The sequence below is a fragment of the Monodon monoceros genome, unplaced genomic scaffold (assembly GCF_005190385.1).
Source record: "Monodon monoceros isolate NGI ecotype Baffin Bay Population unplaced genomic scaffold, NGI_Narwhal_1 Super_Scaffold_18, whole genome shotgun sequence".
Lineage (NCBI taxonomy): Eukaryota > Metazoa > Chordata > Mammalia > Artiodactyla > Monodontidae > Monodon > Monodon monoceros.
The window spans coordinates 65,597,641-65,616,051 of NW_021703774.1; the positions used below are offsets into that span (position 1 = coordinate 65,597,641).

Here is an 18,411-nt window from a genome sequence, read left to right on the forward strand (position 1 = left end):
TGCAAGATTTTAACCCGTATGTATCTTCTCTTCTCTCCTGTCTACCTGTATATATATTTTTAGCTCCAGTATGTCAGCAATCTTGCCCCTCCCCATCCCTCAATTTTCAGGGGGTTCAGAGTCTGCCCCCTCCTCTGGCTATCCCAGCTAGGCCAATAAGTTTTTGTGTAACTTGGCGGTTACATTATATGCATCCAACACGGAAACATGTGGTCTTACAGGTCTGAGTACACCTGTAGGGACATAAGGATAGAGTATTTGGAATCAAGATTGTCCTTGCGGGCTTCCCTGGTGGCGCAGTGGTTGAGAGTCCGCATGCCGATGCAGGGGACACGGGTTCGTGCCCCGGTCCAGGAAGATCCCACATGCCGCGGAGCGGCTGGGCCCGTGAGCCATGGCCGCTGAGCTTGCATGTCCAGAGCCTGTGCTCCGCAACGGGAGAGGCCACAGCAGTGAGAGGCCCACGTACCGAAAAAAAAAAAAAAAAAAAAAAAAAAAAAGATTGTCCTTGCAAAGTCCGGACATGTGGCTTGTCCAATGACCATGGGATAAATGTATAAAATGACCATGGAGATGGTGGAAAGGAACCCCTTTCCACTCAGGTAGTGCTGACTCACTTTGGGGACTTCTGGCCAGTAATGAGAAGGTGTTGATGCTGAGAGAGGGTCCTGCTAGGGAGGCCAGGAATCTGTGGGGTTAATTCCTCGGTCAATCCCTTGGCTTATCCTCTGTGGGGTAGGGGTGAAGCGGGGGGGGGGGTTCGCTTAAGTTCCATCTGAGGGGTCTTTGAACTAACTCCCTGCCTCAGGGATAGGGATGTAGGGATACCACCTAAGTTGTGTGTCCTCCAGCAAGCCCCTTCCTCACTCTGGGCCTCTGTTTTCTCATCTGATGGATGAGGTATTTGGGCCAGTACTGTCCTCAGTTCTGGCCTTCTCTGATTCTGGCTCCCAAGCTGAACCCCTCTGGGAGACTGGGGAACTCGGCAAGGCCGGGGGGAAGACAGCAAGGCTGGCTGGGATGCTTGGGTTCCTTTCCACCCACAAGGGCCTTGCCCCTGTTCCTCCTGGCCTGGCGCCTCCCTCTTTGAGCCACACCAGGCCTTCTCCTACCCAGCCCCTATCCCCCCCCGCCCCCCCCCCACCTTTCCTCTCCGGCCACAGCTCCTTCCACACACTGCCAGGTAAAGCCTGGAGCTGACGATGGGATCCCACCTCCCAGGTCCTTCCCTCCTTCCCTCCCTTTCTGGCACCCATTAGCCAGCGCAGGCTGTGGGGGTGGCGGCTGCCGTGTCTCCGCGCCAGGCCCAGCCCCCAAAGACGCACCTGTTCTGACCTGCTGAGCAGGTTCCCAAGTTTCTGCTGTCGTTGTTGGCCGCGGCGTGGGAAGCAGCTCTGGGGGAGCTCGGAGATCCCGATCACGGCTACTTGCGGGTAGCTACGGTTGGGTGGGTGGAACGGGGCCGGGTCCCCGAGTGGAGATCCTAGTGGGATAGGCAGGCGCGGCAGTGCCTGAGGACTCCGTGACTTCCTGTCTTCTGGGTCGGTGCCCGATCCAGCTCTAGAGCCGGCTCCCAGGGAGAACTCGGTGGAACTTCAGAAACACCAGGCAGCTCTGCCTTTTGACCGATGCCTCTGTCCCTGGGAGCCGAGATGTGCGGGCCTGAGGCATGGCTGCCACTACTGCTCCTGGCATCGTTTACAGGTAGGACTTGCTTCAGGATCCTTGCTTCTGAGCCCAAGCCAACACACACACACACACACACACACACACACACACACATATACACGCACGCACACATACACATTCCCTTTCCTTTTACTCTGAACTGAGGAATCAATCTCTCTCTCCCACCTCCAGTGGATAGTAGTGCCCCCAGAAGAGCCACTGTAGCTCTCCTGCTTCATGTCCCCTTCCAGCCCCAGGCCAGGTCATTGGGTCTGGGGTCCCTGACCACCTCAGCCAAAGGGCTGGAGCTGTCTCTTGGGGAAGAGACACGGTGACCCGTTGCAGGTGGCCAGGGAGGTAGAACTGGTGGGGATCCTTTCACCCCAGGTTTTCCTGGAGGTTCCCTCGCCTACACCCTGGGCCCCAGAATTGCTGACTGGGGCTGCAGCTGGTTTCCCCAGTCATCAAGGTGAGGGAAGCCTGATGCCCAGAGAGCAGACAGGGTCTTTCTAGCTCCTTCTCCTCTGTTCACGATATCCTAGAATACTGTTGGGTGACTACAGGGGAGCTGGAAGCTCTTCTCTCTCTGGCCCCCTCTGTCCCTGAGCACACTATGAGGTGCCAGGGTGGGAATCAGGCAGTTACTCAGAAGAGTGGGGGGTCTAGGGTAGGGCACCTTCTAGAGTGCCCTACCCTAGGGCACTCTTTTGTTTATCCCCTGTCCCCCTATTTTCTCAACTAGATGCCTTGTATTGCTCTCGTGTAATGTATATACAGAAGATAAAAATTATAGGAATTTATAATCTTCAGAGTGGGGGAGAGTATATGTGTGTGCGTGCGTGCGTGTACATAATGAGTCCACGGTAGGTAGGATTCTGTAGGCTGTTCCCAGGATAACGGGCAACTGAGAAATCTTTCTCCTTGGAAAGACAAGGCCTTATCTATATGGGACAGTTTGATTCCCAGTCCCAGGATCAGTAGTGACGGAGCCTCAGTTGTCCAGCAGGGCCTAGCAGTGATGTCCCCCAACCTCCATCCCCAGCTAAGGCTGTGTGGAGGAGAGTGAGGTCTAGACGTGTGGATGGTAGGGGCTGCTTCTGCTCTGATCTTATAATGGAAAGGCTGTTGGCCCAGCCTCCAATCGCAGGTTACTGAAACTCCAAGCCCTGCCATCCCCCCTACTCCCTACATCTTAATTCCCATCTTCCAGACAACCTTCTCACTCGCTTAGGCCAAGAGGGTGGGGCCTGGTTGCTGGGGCCAGGGAACTCGGCAGTCATTTTCCTGTAGGATCTACCCACGCCTAAAGAATGGAGCCATGATGTCTCAGGACTCAGAAGTTACCAAAGAGATCATCGATTCAACTCCCTCATTTTACAGATGGGAAAACTGAAAGAAACAGATAGGCAAGTGAGCTAACAATATTACTCAGTGTTAGAAGCGTAACCAGGGTTAGCGTCTTGGTCTCCCAGTTCCTAGTTCATTAAAGCATAGTGCCTCTGAGTGCACACTAGGGATAGCCAGGGTGCTGGATACTGGAGATGCAGCAGTGAACAAGACAAAATCCCCGCTTTCTTTCAGAGAAGCCAGGGAAGGGTAGAGGACACCCCTTCTAGTTAGGGCGTCACCCCAACCTTGCCCAGTGCCTGGACAGGTGCTGTGGCTACCCGGCTCCAGGGAAGTTGGTGCCCAGTGAGCCATGATCTACTGCTATAACCTGCATGGAGCCGGAGGGTGCTCTGAAGGCTGGAACTCAGACTCCAGGTTCCTAGCCCGAGGATCAGATGCGCCCACCTAACTACCACCCCCATTCTGGCTCCTCTGTAGGCATCTCCTCAATGGCCCCCAGGAAACTAGAGTGTTTCTTGTCTCTGAAAAAGCCTTGGGCTGGGAAGTCAGGAGTCTTGGGTTCTGGTCCCTTTCCTGCAATTAATTTGCTACACGACCTTGGACAACTAAGAAACTAGACTTCAGTAGACCAAGAGGTAGAACCAGATGATCCCTATAGGCCTTCCAGCTCTGAAAGCCTGTGGCTGCGTAAATATCCAGCCCTGAACTGAAGGTGGGTGCTGGGTGCTGGAAGAGGTGGTGCGTCTGGCTGTGGTGACAGAAGGGGGAAATGTCCTGACCCCATTTCTCAGTGGAGACCAAGGGTAGCTTTACCCTGGATATTGCCTTCTGCCCCTGCACTGCTGCAAATTAGTGCCCCCACCAAGTCCTGGGCCATTAGAGCTCTGAGCCCCAGGGACCTGCCCCACCCCTGACTGGGGAAAGGAGCCCAGGCTAGGGAGGCACCTCAACACCACAGCTCTTTGTCTCTCCTTAATGGGATGAGTTTCCAGGTGAGGTCCCCTCCCTTCTCCCTCCCCATCTCCTGCCCTGGGGCTGAGGGACCTAAATCTACAGATACCCCTCCAATAGGATCCTAGTTCCTAGATCTATTTTGGGGCCCAACTGAGCCCTGCATGGGGTTCTCTGAATTCTGAGGTCTCTCCTCAGAGGGTTAGGACCAGCTTTCTGTCTGAAGTTAGTTTCCTAGAAAGGGAAGGGCCCCATCCCTGCTTTTCTACTCCTGTTTACAGAGGGGGGCAGGCCCTTTCCTGTAGGATCTACCCAAAGCCAGGGAAGCCAGAAACGCAGGCTAGCTTCCCTGCCCAAGGTGGGGAGAACTAGGGGGACTCCCAGGGAAGCCCTGTGGTCCCATTGACCTTGGTCCCACCCCAGTGTTTCAGGGAGCTGGGCTAAGGGAACCCCAGCCACAGAGATGGCAGTGAGGGGCTCATAGTAGAGTCCACAGTCCCAGCCTCTAGACCCCAGCCTCGGGATCCTGGGGTCCTCCAGGCAAAGTGAAGGGGGGTCAGCCACCGTGGGGAGCCAACCTAGTGAGGAGAGAACGTCTGGGCTTCCCGGCCTTCCAAACTTGCCCTGGTGCTAACCAAAGTCTGGACAGAGAGAAGGGATGGGGGTGGGGTGGGGAGCTGAGTCAGGAGTGAAGGGAGGAGAGGAGCCTAGGGGTTGGATCTGGGAACAGAATCTAAAATGCGAAGGTCAAGTTCAGAACTGGGGGCAAGCCACAAAGCCCCCTGGAGCAGGGCTGTGCAGGAGGGGGTCGGGGTCACTCTTTCACTGAGGCAGGGAGCCTCTGGCCTCAGAAGTTTACCCACAGTTCTCAGGCCACCCTTCTCCCCTCTAGCCTTTAAAACTGGCTGGCATGTCCTGAGAGCTGGGTTGAGGTTGTGATTTGGGGTGGAGCAGAGCTGGCCACACTTGCAGAGATGTGGGAGGGGGGTGGTTGGCTGGCAGGACTGGGGAGGGGGTTAGGATCTCAGGAGTTTGGGAGAAGCGGAATTCTGGGTCTCCCACCCACGGTGTGGCTGTTTTGGTGACTCAGCCGGGCTCAGACTCTGGCTCCCTGGGGGTTTAGGGGACTTACCTGTGCTGGAAGCTGTGTCTGGGCCAGAGCCGGGGCTGCCTCAAGGCCTGTCCTCCCCCATTGTTCTCACCTCCCTTTGTGATTGGTGTGGCCCCCCTCCCCATCCACTAATCTGTGGTGGGCGCTTTGCCCGGGTTGGGAAGCTCTCACTAAGCTGGGGGGCTTAGGACAATGTGGGGTAAATGAGGGAGGTGGATGAATGCAGAGGGAGAATCTTGCTGGTTTTCAAAGTTCCTTAGCATTCCAAGGCCAAGGCTATGGCGGGAAGGATGGAAGAAAAAAAGTGCTGGGTTGTGTATATCACCTGTCCTGAATGGGGGGCTTCAGGGCTCCCCTCCCACGTCCCTTCTTATCCCAAACTCACCCACATATTCCACCTGTCTCTGGTGGAGGCTGCTTCTGTGGGGTGAGGGGAGGCAAGAGTTAACAAAGGAGAGTGAGACCCTAGACAGCTTGGACCCCTCCCCCTAGCCCCAGGCAGGGTCTCCCCCCACCACTTCCCACCAAACCTACACCAGACAACCCTCACCCCAGGCCTGGAGCTAGAGCTGGTTTTTCTGGTGGCGGCAGCAGCAGAGGCCTGACGGAGATTCCCAGGGAGAGGCCTCCTTGGGGGGCCAGAGGTGCTGGAGGGCCTGGGGGCGTGGCTGGGGGTGAGAAGGGTGGGGGTCCTTCTAGTAGGAACCTGAGGAGCAAGGGTAGAGAGAGCTTTTGTTTTGTTCTGTTGGGGAGTCCTTGATGGCTATTTCCCATCACCCTGGAGGGACAGTGACCTCACCTCTGGGTCCCCCCACCTGAGATGCATCTGCCCTCAAGTCTGGGGTGGGGTGGGGAGGGCTGCCTGGGCGACACTCCAAACGGGTGCAGAGACGAAGGCGCCGAGCGACACACCACTGGCCTAAGGCAGCTGAGACAGACAGCCATGCAGAAGCCAAGAGAAACCGACATCAAAATATTTACTATGTGTGCACATCCACACACACACGCATTTCATAGCCCCCTCTGGATGCAGACAAGCACACACGCTTTCCTGAAGATAAGACACGAACACATATATGTGCAAAACGCCCCCAAGTTCATGCAAAGAGACAGCCTCTCCTGCATGTTAACCAGCACTGAGACTCACCAGACCCTCACCCAAAGATGTACGTTCAGATGCAAAAGGCTCACACTTATTCCCTTCTTCCTACTCACGGGCCCATCTCTAGGACCCCACTGCGTACCCCTAGATGTACTAGCAGGGGATGCTGAAGGAGACAGTCTCCTCAGAAAGAAAAGCCTCCTTCCCCAGAGATGCTGTCATCGGCACCTGCCAGCCTGTTGCCCCTCTGGAGATCAGAGGCCAGGCCTCACACAGATAGGAAAGTTGGGACCCAGGCACAGGGTGGGGAGCAGGCAGCCAGCCCAAGCCAGGAATGGAGGGCCTGTCTGGGAGCAGGCAGGGTACACAGAGGGCAGGGCCCCAAAGAGGCCCGTGGGGGCTTGGCCCGGGGTGGGGGAGGCTGAGGGCAGGGATCCCGTCTGGCCAGTTGGGCCTGTTCTCTCCCTTGCGCAAGGTGGTGGCTGGTGGTGACGGAGGCTAGGCCTGCTGTGCAGCAGTGGCTGAATCACCAAGGCTCTTGATCAGCATCCTGGTACTCCCAGAAGCAGGGGAGGGGAGGGCAGGGGAGGGGAGGGGGCGAGGGTCAGAGGGAGGAGTGCCCAGCCAGCAGAGTCAACCAGGCTCAGGAAACAATTTGCAGCAGAAGGGTCCGTGGGCCTGGCCTGGCTACTACACGCCAGCAGGGTGACCTCACCAGGCAGGCGGCGTGTCTCCTTTGCTCTGGTGACATCATCATGCTGATGCTGTGTGGGCACTGGGTGGGGGAGAGAAGTGGGAGGCAGTCCTGGCCTACCTTACCCTGGGAGTATGAGCTTCTGGGTTCACTGAGCCCAGGACAGGGATTCTCAAGCCCAAGTTCTCTTTTCCTTCTCTTGCAGCGTGTGTGTGTGTGTGCGTGTGTGTGTGTGTGCGTGTGTGTGCACGTGTGTGTAAGTGAAGGAAGGCGTTGCTCGAGCTGATATGCTCCCACTAAACAGTGGATTTAGGACAATGGGGAGCTCACCCAGAAGGGACTTTCTGATTTTACTGGGTTCTTCATCCTGCAAAGCTTGGGCTTATCACTTGGGATCATGGGGATCTTGGACCCACAGGTAGGGATGTGGAAGATTGGACTCAGACATGTGCTGGGGACTTGATGCATGTTGTACCCTAAGAGGGTATTTTTGGGAATTCCCTGGCAATTCAGTGGTTAGGACTCCGAGCTTCCACTGCAGGGGGCGTGAGTTCGATCCCTGGTTGGGGAACTAAGATCCTGCACGCCGCTGTGTGGCAAAAAAAAAAAAAAAAAGGTATTTTTTTTTCAGGGGAAATGTGAGTGATTCGTGTTGGGGAGGGGCCAGCTGGTTAGCAAGTGTAGGGATGGGGATGGAAAATATGCCATCTGACATTGTCCTAGAAAAAGTCTTTGAAAGGGTTTGAGCGTTCCAGTGGAGCAGGCCTTGGACTCCCTGGGACCTGCATGGACACCAGTGTTCGAAGCAGAGGAAGTACTGGGAAGCCCCTATCTCAAGCCCACCTCCAGCCCTTCCTTGGCAGCCCTCTCCCTCTGGCGCCAGGAGGAGGTGTCTGGGAGAGGTACAGATGGTTAGCTGGACTCCCAGGCTGCGCTGGGTGGGACCAACATCAGCTTAGGCAGGTCAGGGCCCTGGTATCTGGCCCTGCAGGTCTGTCCTGTCCCGTTTGGGACCTCCCAGCTCCCAAGAGTATCCTCCCTTCCTCCTCCCTTGCTAGCAGGGCCATGGGACCCCCTTCCTCTGTCCCACGCTCTGCCTCACTGGAACCCTCTGGTCCACTCTAGCGGGGCTTCACTTTCTCCCTCCATGCCTGACGCCCTGCATCCCCTTCCTTCTCCCTAGGTCCAGTCTGGAGGTGTTTCCTTTGGCAGAGAACCCAGGTAGCCAGCCTATCCTGTCTCTAAGGTTGTCTCTAAGGCAAGCCTAAGGTTGCCATGCCAACCCCCTCCCTGCCCAGCCCAACCGAAGACTGCACATTCCTCCTCATTCTACCCTTTCCTTCTTCCGCCTGTCTCTCGCATTCGTTCATTCACGCACCCATTCACTCAGCCAGTCAGTCAATAAACATTAACTGAGCACAAATTATGTGCCAGGAATGCAGACCACTGAGCACTAAATCAGAAACCGTGTTTCCATATGTGATGTGAGACCGAGTTTATACTCTTGAGGTTCTCAATCTGGTGGAAGAGGCAGACAAGAAAATAGCAAATACAATCTGTGGTATAAAGTACTACGATGGGTCAAAGCAGGGAGCTAGAGGAGAACAGAGGAAGGGCACCTCACTCTGCCTGAGGTGGGGGTGGGGGGAGGGAGGACTCCAGGAGCAAGTGATGTCTAAGCAGAGTCTTCAAGGATGAGTAGGAGTTACCCAGACAGTGATGACTAGGAACTGCCAGACATAGGGAGGAGGGCATTCCAGCAGGAGCTCCGGGTGGGAGCAAGGTGAGGGCCAGCAGGGTGTGTGAAGTGCTGGCCAGAGGCAGGATCTTTGAACTTTTGGGAATTGCTGGACATGCATTCCAACGCAAGGAGCTCTTGCCATCCCAGAGAGCCTTCACCCTGTCTGCAGCCTCAGCCCCCAGCCCTGTGTTTCACACGCTTTATTCCACAACTCCAAATTTCTTTCTTCCCAGCCATGAGATTCCCCGGCCACGCCTCCCTCATAAGTTACTTATCCTAGAAACCCAGGAGTTGTCTTTGAGACTTTTCTCTCTCTTTCTGCTCAGTGACCAAATCCTGCCAAACTTCCCCTGGAACTGTCCCGTCCTCTCAGCAGCACGGTGCAGGATGGCAGCTGCAGGGTCCTAGTGGGTCTCCTGTCCCCAGTCTCCCTACTTTCTAGTCTGAGGGCACATGCCCATTGGCTTCATGCTTTAGGGACTGCCTATGTCATCTTGGCCAAATCTGAATTCCTTTGCCTGGTATGGAAGGTCCTGGGTGATTTTTCTCTGACCAGATGTCCCACTTCCTGCTCTGCCTTAGCTCTGTCCTCTCCTCTCTGCTTCCTGAACCAGCCAGCCTCTCCACCTCCTTGGGGTTCGCCCACCTTGGTCCCTTACCTGGGACCCCTTTCCAGGTCTCATCCCCTACTGATTCTGCCCAACTCATGCATGAGCCCCTCCTGTGTGACTCGGGACCACTGTGACTGTCCCATCCCACGACTAACCTGCAACACACCACTAAGAACTAAATCAGAAACCATCACAAGTGTCTCATAGCTGTCTCCACACGTATCTCCTCTTCCAGAATAAAGCTCAGGTTCGGTGAGTGCAGGAAATGCATCCTTCTTTGCAGATAAGGCTACATGATAGATACCCCTGAGTGCTTCATACTGCTCCTTGTCGATGCACAAAACACTCGCCTTTTGTCACTGGTCCCTATCTCTGGTCCTCCGATTCTGGCTCACGGTTCTGACCCTGTCATGTGTGTCTGTGCTGACCTCGTATCTCTGGGCCTCTGACCTGGGGCCTTTCTGTCTTCGGTGACGTTCTCATTCCTATCTCTGAGCCTTGGTTCATGCCCTTCCTCCCACATAGAATACCTTCTTCTCTCTGGGAATCCAGGTCTCTCATCTTAAAGCCATGAAAAGACTGTTCCGAAGGGCCTGCTGGTTTGGACCCTTCCTACACTACATGCCCCATCCCAGACACCAACTATTCTCGACCCTTGCCTTGGTTCCTGGCCACACTTTCTGAAAGCATTCACTTTTCCCCCCCTTGGTAGGTTGAGCCTTCTGTGAAAGTTTGTCCATGGCTTCCCGTCTTTGTGTGCACAAAATCCATTTCCCGGAGCTCCCTGAGGGCAGAGGCTGGGTCTCTCCTCCTGTTATAGCCCCCACTTTACAATTGCTCAGGATACAATCCTGGGCTGAGAGAGGGTATGACTCTTCCACATACCACCTGTGTGGCCTTAGGCAAGTCACTTCCTGTCTCTGGGTCTCAGTATTCTCATCTGTTAAACGGCGATAATAACACCTGCCTCTTGGGAATGTTTTGTGAATCTAATGAGGTAATGGACTGAACGTGCTTTGCAAGCATAAAGTGCTCCAGGAGTTCCGCGCTGCCTTTGCGGACATTATCATTGTGGTTAAGTGTTCCCCCGGCTCTGGCAGCGCCCCTAATCCTGGCTGCTTCTGTCTGCCCCCCTGCAGGTCGGTGCCCGGCGGGCGAGCTGGAGACCTCGGACTTGGTGACCGTGGTGCTGGGCCAGGACGCAAAACTGCCCTGCTTCTACCGAGGGGACCCGGGCGAGCAGGTGGAGCAAGTGGCATGGGCTCGTGTGCATGAGGGCGAGGGCGGCCAGGAGCTGGCACTTCTGAACTCTAAATACGGGCTGTACGTGAGCTCAGCCTACGAGGGCCGCGTGGAACAGCCGCCTCCCCCAAGGAACCCCCTGGACGGTGCGGTGCTTCTGCGCAACGCGGTGCAGGCGGACGAGGGCGAGTACGAGTGTCGCGTCAGTACCTTCCCTGCCGGCAGCTTCCAGGCGCAGCTTCGGCTCCGCGTGCTGGGTAAGTGAGGCCCGTTGGGCATGGGGGCGGGGGTGCTGTGTGTGCAGAAGCACCAGGTCCTCAGGCCCCGGGTCTTGGAGGGCAGAAGCTGGAGGCGGGGGGATGCAGAGATGGAGACTGCAGAGATGGAGCGGGCAGAAGCGGAACAGGAAAAAGAGGTGGGGCCCTGTAGGCATGAGGGAGCTTCATTTAGCCACCCCCCCTCACTCCAATCCAGAAATTCTCTCCAAGTGACCCCAAAAGCTTGATACTGCTTGGTCAGGCTTGGGGAAGAATCCATGTATTAGGCTGTTCTTCCTTCTGCTGATCTGAAATCTCCCTCTCGGTTGCTTTCACCCACCCCAGCAAGATGGCACAAGCTTATTCTCCCTTCTGCACGACAGCCTTTCCACCAGCTGAGGACCTCTGTCATGCCCCACCCAAGTCTCTTCTTCTCCAAGCTAAACTTACAGGTTTCTGCAACAGTTCTACTAAAGACACTCATTCAGAGCCTCCCTCACCACCCTGGGCTCCATGATTTTAGAATGTGGTGCCTAGATGTGGACATGCAGACCCAGCTATGACCAGTGTGGCTGTGCATGACCAGTGGGGCTGAGACCTTTCCTGATCTGGACCTTCAGTGAATGTGGTTGGAGACCACAATCACCTTTTAAACCACCACTTTGCACGGATGCCCTAGACTTATGGTCAAGTTAAGTCTTTTCCATTCTGTGTTTGGACTGTTAATGTTATGAAGATAAAAATAAATAAAGGCCTTTATAGTTTCCCTTTATCTACATGGAAGTTAGTAATACCAGCCTTGGTAGAAAAATCTGGGTGTGGATCTTGGCTTCACCACCTAATAGCTACTGATCTGGAATAAATCATTTAACCTCCCTGAGCTTCAGTTTCTTCAGCTGTAAAATACAGAGAGTAACACCTACTTCACGTTTGTTGACAGGATTAAAAGAGACAACGCTTGTAAAGTGTTTAGCACAATTCTGGGCACATAGTAAGTGCTTAATAAATGATGGCTATTATTAGTATTATATAGATGTTATCTGGTTAGTTTTTTAATTACTTCATTATTTTTATTTTAAAAATGACCCGTACTCATTGTAAAAAATTCAAGCATTGGAGAAAGGTACAAAGTCCGCTGAAATGCTACCACTCACCGGGCATCTTTGTTGATGAAATAAAAGAAGAAAAAGGGGCCTGAAACTTTGCACCTGTGCAAGACTGAACTGGGATGGGGCAGGGCCTCCTGACAGGGGTTGTGAAGGTTGTGATTTCTGCCTCCCCCCCATCTGCAGTGCCTCCCCTGCCCTCGCTGAATCCTGGTCCAGCACTAGAAGAGGGCCAGGGCCTGACACTGGCAGCTTCCTGCACAGCAGAGGGTAGCCCGGCCCCCAGCGTGACCTGGGACACAGAGGTCAAGGGCACAACATCCAGCCGCTCTTTCACGCACTCTCGCTCAGCTGCTGTCACTTCAGAATTCCATCTGGTGCCCAGCCGCAGCATGAATGGACAGCCACTTACCTGCGTGGTGTCGCACCCTGGCCTGCTCCAGGACCAAAGGATCACCCACATCCTCCAAGTGGCCTGTGAGTACCTGGATCTTGGGTAGGGCGCCCCCATGGGCTCCAAGGGGATTGGTGAGATAGTGAGAGACCCTAAGCCACACCAGTCTGGCCAGCCTGGGTCCTGGAGGCCACCTTGTATGGCTGAGAGAGCACCAGTCCAAGGTAGAAGACCTGGAGCCCATCCCAGGTGACCTTGGCAAATCACTCTGACCTCGTGTCCTTCTGTTTACAAAGGAGCTGGCCCTGCTTCAGGGGTTGTTGGGAGAGTCAGATATAAACATGGAATTAAAAGCATTTTGTAAAATAGTTTAGGATTTGAAGACAGATAGACTTGGGATGAGCCCTAGTTCTGCTGCTTACCAGCTGTTATTCAATCTTATTAAGGTTCATTTTCTTCATCAGCAAAAGGAGTATTATTATGTCAACTTTACAGGGCTCTGAACGAATGCAGAGCCTCTCGCTTAGCGCTTAGTGCATAGAAGGTGCTCGGTCGACAGTCGATATTGTTTTCCTGGCATTAGACTTTGAGCCTCTCTGGAGGATAGCAATGTTTTCTACTCATACTAACCCAGCATTTGGCACAAAGTAGGTCCTCAACAAATGTCTGTGAAAGAAGTGAATGAACCGGAATTCCCTGGTGATCCAGTGGTTAGGACTCCATGCTTTTGCTGCCAAAGGCCCGGGTTCGATCCCTGGTCGGGGAATTAAGATCGCACAAGCTGCGCCACACAGCCAAGAAAAAAAAAAGAAATGAATGAACTAGTAGGACGGTTAAGCCTTTGATGAATCAGGGAGTGTTTGCTGAGCACCTGTTCTGTGACTAGCGCTATGCTACGGACCACGGGGGATTCAGAAAAGGTGTGCCACATTGCTGTGCAGAGGGACTTATAGGCTCATTGCACAGGTAAACCCATGTGGACTCTCTGAACTTAGAGAGGGGAGGGAGCCGTCAGTAAGGCGGGGCTGGGCTAGCTTTGGCCACAGATGAGTAAGAAGGAGAAGGGCAGGGGGAGGCTATTCCAGGCAAAGTGGGGCCTGGGGCGGGGACCCTTTGAGGAAGAGCATGATCAAAGGTATCATTTCCATTCTTTCTCCTCCAACTTTTCATTCCAGTCCTTGCTGAGGCCTCTGTGAGGGGCCTTGAAGACCAAAAGCTGTGGCAGGTCGGCAGAGAAGGAGCTATGCTCAAGTGCCTGAGTGAAGGGCAGCCTCCTCCCTCGTACAACTGGACACGGTAAGGGCCTAGCTTGGGACCAGGGTCTTTCCCTCAGGACCAGCACATACTCACCGTGGGCTGGGACAATATATTCTGAACCCCAAATAAATTAGGGCACATGTTCTAACCAATACAAGAATATGCATGGTCACCAAACATTGTTATTGCCCTGCACCTAGGAGTGTAGGATACGTGGTAATTGGCAGGAAATTAGCTGATAAGTCCTTGGCTTTTTTTTCCTTAACTTTAAAATTGTGAAATATAATACAGCATTTCAATGTTCATACTTTATATATTTATGTAAGTGCCTAAAGTGAATAAGACAAAAAGATACAGCTGACTGTGACTGTTGTGAAACTAACACTCTTATAGTCACTACCAGGTTGCTAGCACCTCAGAAGCACCCACCCATCTCTGCCAGTTCTTTGACTTTTTTTCAGGGTCTGAGATGTCCAGACAATCAGGGAGGGGTCAGGGACACATGTGTGTGAGCCCATGACAGGCTCACATGTGAGAAGATGAGCCATGCATGTGGCCTTGTGCCTGGGGCTGTGTTCATGTATCCTGCCATGAAACATCGTGGGTGCTGGGGCATGCAGTCACATTGTCCAAGTACATCTGAGCCCCGATAGGAAGGGACAGTCCTGTTGTGTGGACTTTATATACCGTGTGGACCTGGTACCTAGTGTGGGATGACGTGATGCCTATGGAGCTTGTGGGACGGCAGGCGTGTGGATCTTCCCCAAGTGTGTGTGTGGGTGCCTGGGTCAGGCTGGGCGGCAGGGAGAAGGGACCTCTGCCTAGACCTGCCTAGGGGAAGGAGGGGCACCGTGGGAACAGCCGGTGGCTCTGGGTGACGTCATGGGGGAGGGAGGTGGAGAGCTGCCCGGGCACGTTGGGTCATGGCAGTCTCAGCCCTCCCCAGCCAGCACCCATCAGCTTCCCTGTCCTCCAGGCTGGACGGGCCTCTGCCCAGTGGGGTACAAGCAGAAGGAGATACCCTGGCCTTCCCCCCGCTGACCACTGAGCACAGTGGCACCTATGTCTGCCACGTCAGCAATGAGCTCTCCTCAAGGGATTCTCAGGTGGATGTGGATGTACTTGGTAAGCACTGGGGCAGAGGCTGGGACCTGGGCCAAGGGCCTGGTCGGGTGACAGGGAGCAAGACAGAGAGAGTGAATTGGGAGAGTATTTATTTGGAGGGGGCTGGACTGCATGTATTTTGCAGAGGGCCAGGCTGAGGGGGTGGTCCTGGGACGTGTTTTGTGTGGACAGTGCGTGGGGGGCTGTGGAGTCCGGGGGCCGGTCAGGGATCTGGGCATCGGCCTCAGACAGTGGCCTGTCTCCAGCAGACCCCCAGGATACCACGGGGAAGCAGGTGGATCTGGTGTCGGCCTCCGTGGTGGTGGTGGGTGTGATCGCCGCGCTCTTGTTCTGCCTTCTGGTGGTGGTGGTGGTGCTCATGTCCCGATACCATCGACGCAAGGCCCAGCAGATGACCCAGAAATAGTGAGTAGTGGCCACTCCTGGGCGGGTAGAGGTGGTAAGCAGGGAACAAAGGGGAGGTAAGCAGGGAACAAAGGGGAGGCAAGCAGGAGGTGGGCCAGGACCGAGGAGCGAGAGGAGACTGGGCGGCCTGACATCTGAGGAGCTTGTGGACCAGAGGTAGGCAGAGCCAGTCTTCTGGGAGGTGAGAAGGGCCTTGGGGCCTGGGTCGCAGCTGGATGAGGGGAGCCACACTGCCTGAGTGAGGGTCAGATCCACATGCATGTGTATCACAGGGGCACACACACGCTCTGCAGCCGCACCGCCACCTACAGCCACTCACTCGCACTTGCAGGGACAACCCAGCGCCCACACCCTCCAGCCCCGGCTCACATAGGCTTGGCCAGGCTAGGTTCACCTTGGGAGGCTACCACTACCCTCAGCTCCTGACCAGGGGGTGTCTTCCCAGTGAGGAGGAGCTGACCCTGACCAGGGAGAACTCCATCCGGAGGCTGCATTCCCATCACTCGGACCCCAGGAACCAGGTGTGTGCCAAGGTTGGATGCATTCTTGGGGCCGGGGCCCCTCTGCGGACCAGAAGCGCAGCCCGCCCCCAGGTCTGGCCGCTGACTCAGCCCCGGCAGGTCTGGAGCTGCTCTGGGTTTGCTGGGCTCCTTCAGGAGGCCCCCTTCAGCAACCCCCTTCGAGGTTGCTGTGGGAAGCCACCATCAGCACTGGTTTCAGGGTGGGATTAGGGTGGGATGAGGGTAGGGGTGGGGGAAGTGAGGATGTTTGCATCGAGGAGAGAATGGACAGGTCAGGTTGGGGGGGAGGTGATTGGGGGGAGGCTGGGGGAGGACAGAGGTGAAGAGGCTGGGGGAGGACAGAGGTGAAGAGGCTGAGCCCTGTTCTGACTCCTCCCCCATGTGCGGGCCTTGCAGCCGGAGGAGAGTGTAGGGCTGAGAGCCGAGGGCCACCCTGATGGTCTCAAGGACAACAGTAGCTGCTCTGTGATGGTGAGGCCCCCGGCCCCACCGGCGTCCCTACCACTCTCCTCAGTCCCCTCTCCGGGTCCCAGATGTGGTGCGTCACCTGCCCCTTCACCGGTCCCTGATACCTCAGACTCACGCTGCCCCACCCCATCCCCTCCCTGCCCCGCTGTGCCTTTGCTCTCTAGTCTCCCCTTCTCCAGGCCTAACATTCATTCCTGGCCCCCCATCTCTGAGCCATTGAGCAACCATAAACCCTGCTTGTGCCTGACCTCTGACCCCAGCGTGCCCCAGCCGACCCCCTCACGTCTGGCTGCTCTGCCTTGGTTCCTGACTTGCCCTCCGCCCTCGGTCTCCAGAGCGAAGAGGCAGAGGGCCGCAGTTACTCCACGCTGACCACAGTGAGGGAGATTGAAACACAGACTGAACTGCTGTCTCCAGGCTCTGGGCGGACAGAGGAGGAGGAAGATCAGGATGAAGGCATCAAACAGGCCATGAACCATTTTGTTCAGGAGAATGGGACCCTGCGGGCCAAGCCCACGGGCAATGGCATCTACATCAATGGGCGGGGGCACCTGGTCTGACCCAGGCTTGCCTCCGTCCCCTAAGCCTGGCTCCCTCTGCTGACATGGAAGATTTCAGCTCATCCCCGGGGAGCCTCCCTACACACCTCATTTCTTGAGGAAGATGCTCCCCACCCCACTGACTGCTCGACCTTTTCCTCCGGTCCTTCTGTTGGATGACGGAAGGGCTCTGCTTGTTGAGTCCCTCCCACAGTGTGTGCAGGTCACTGTGTGTGCATTAGTACTTGTCTGAGTGTGCACTGTGTGTGCGTGGAGGGGTGACCGTGCCCACAGTGTGCGTTGTGTTGTCACGTCAGAGTCCAAGTGAACCGTGGTGTGTGTGCCACAGGGTTCAGTGGCTGCATGGGGAACGCCACAGGGGATCGGTGCATGTGTCGTGTGGCTGTGTGACCTTTGCCTGTAAAACGCAGGTGTTTTCCTCAGACCCCAGAGCAGTATTAATGATGCAGAGGTTGGAGGCGGGAGGTGGAGACTGTGGGCCAGGTCCAGGTGTGCGGGCATAGTTGGAGCTGGAATCTGGCCTCCTGAGTACGGGAGCCGGGCTCCCACCACTTGGGAGCTGTCAGGGCAAGTGTAAAGCAGCGGGCCTAGGGGTCGGCCAGAGGCTCAAACTGTTACAGAAGAAACCCTCTGCCCTCTGGTGGCCTCTGGGCCTGCTGCATGTACATATTTGTTGTACATAAACCTGCACAGTGGAGCTTCTTTAAGGACTACTGCCCCAAATGCATTAATAAGAGAAAAGACTTTTTATAAACTTTTGATTCATCTGGACATTTATTATTGCAAGGACTGCTTAAAGTGACATCAGCCTACACAAGAATTCAGCAAAGCTAGACCTTGCTCAGGTCCTACCCCAGGGGGTTAATTCCTGTGGTTCTGAAAGGTGCTCCATCTAAGGCATCTTAATCTAGGCAGGCTCTTGGGAGGGAGCCTAAGAGCTGATAGAGTTTGAAGGAGGGGTGTGCGCCCCTCAGTTACTGGCTATGGGAGGGTAGGTAGAGTCCTTGACCCTAGGGGCTCCTTAGCTCTTCCCTTAGCCTCATGTTTTCTTAGTTGTATCCACAGTTGTTTGTGATCCCTTGGTGGGGGGCTGCTAGGACTTGGTGACAAGGGCTCCTGGTTTGGTTGTGGTGTAGGGGAGAGAGAATAGTGATTATAGACCAAGGGAGGTGAAGGAGCTGCTGGGAGCAAGAATGTCTCCTTTTCCCCAGGGGTCTCAGGGTTACTAACTTGGGTCACTAACTTCCAGCTGTTTCTCTGGTTGGGATTAGATAAGGTCCATTTTTGCCTGCCCCACCCAAATACATTCAACCAGAATATCTAGATTTAGTGCCCAAACCCTGCTCAGCCTGAACTCTGCTGGATTTCTGGACCAAAGGAGAGACTCTCATCCCCTGCTCTCCAGCCAGCCCAGGACTTTGGATGCGGAACCTGAAGATATGGAACTCTAGTATGTATATTTTGTGTAAATATGTTCATATTTGTACATAGAAAAGATATTCTGTTTTTAAATAAACAGATAAAACCTGTCCTTTCCGGTTCCTGTCTTGCTCCCTGGACTGTGTAAGTCCTGAACCTCAGTGCCCTCTGTCTCAGCACCATCCTCCTTGTGGTCCCAAGTAGGGGAGGAGTTAGTTTGCCTGGAACTAGGGGGGACGGGGGAAAAGAAACGGCCTCCACAAGACCTTCAGCCATCTCTGAGAGTCGAGGTTGGCAGTGGAACTGTAAGCCCTTCCAAGATAGGCAGTGCCTTAGTTGTCAGTATTTTATATCCTGTATTGTATTGGAGTCTCACTACAACAGGCCTGGAAAGTAGACAACAGTGTAACTTTTTACAGTCAAAGAACC

At 54.9% G+C, this 18,411-nt stretch overlaps 1 protein-coding gene and 1 long non-coding RNA gene across 4 annotated transcripts in view; one reads left to right on the forward strand and one right to left on the reverse strand.

The window, feature by feature from the left end:
• LOC114898646 overlaps positions 1 to 18,411 on the reverse strand; it is a 28,631-nt gene that overhangs the window by 1,704 nt on the left and 8,516 nt on the right. The window contains exon 1 of one of the 2 annotated variants that reach the window (XR_003794429.1): positions 1,326 to 1,452. The exons of the other annotated variant lie outside the window; for it this stretch is intronic. This is a non-coding gene — a long non-coding RNA (uncharacterized LOC114898646). Of the gene's footprint in view, positions 1 to 1,325; positions 1,453 to 18,411 lie in introns of those variants that run through there. 2 annotated transcript variants of the gene reach the window in all.
• On the forward strand, positions 1,367 to 18,092 carry NECTIN4 (nectin cell adhesion molecule 4). 2 transcript variants are annotated; one of them, XM_029228535.1, is made up of 9 exons: positions 1,367 to 1,704; positions 10,368 to 10,727; positions 12,020 to 12,310; positions 13,403 to 13,523; positions 14,461 to 14,609; positions 14,858 to 15,014; positions 15,460 to 15,535; positions 15,932 to 16,006; positions 16,339 to 18,092. In XM_029228535.1, exons 1-9 carry the CDS (start codon positions 1,629 to 1,631, stop codon positions 16,561 to 16,563), a joined length of 1,530 nt encoding a protein of 509 aa, XP_029084368.1. In that variant the 5' UTR covers positions 1,367 to 1,628; the 3' UTR covers positions 16,564 to 18,092. The 2 variants fall into 2 exon arrangements, with proteins under 2 accessions (XP_029084368.1, XP_029084367.1); XM_029228534.1 differs by having other exon boundaries at positions 1,629 to 1,704; positions 14,855 to 15,014; positions 16,339 to 18,000.

What these genes read in the sequence shown, in the direction of transcription:
- NECTIN4 (XM_029228534.1), top strand. Translation starts at nt 1,629, where the DNA reads ATGCCTCTGTCCCTGGGAGCCGAGATGTGCGGGCCTGAGGCATGGCTG. An exon ending in CCCTCGTACAACTGGACACG is followed by an intron (nt 13,524 to 14,460) that starts GTAAGGGCCTAG and finishes CCTGTCCTCCAG; the next exon opens with GCTGGACGGGCCTCTGCCCA. An exon ending in ACTCGGACCCCAGGAACCAG is followed by an intron (nt 15,536 to 15,931) that starts GTGTGTGCCAAG and finishes CGGGCCTTGCAG; the next exon opens with CCGGAGGAGAGTGTAGGGCT.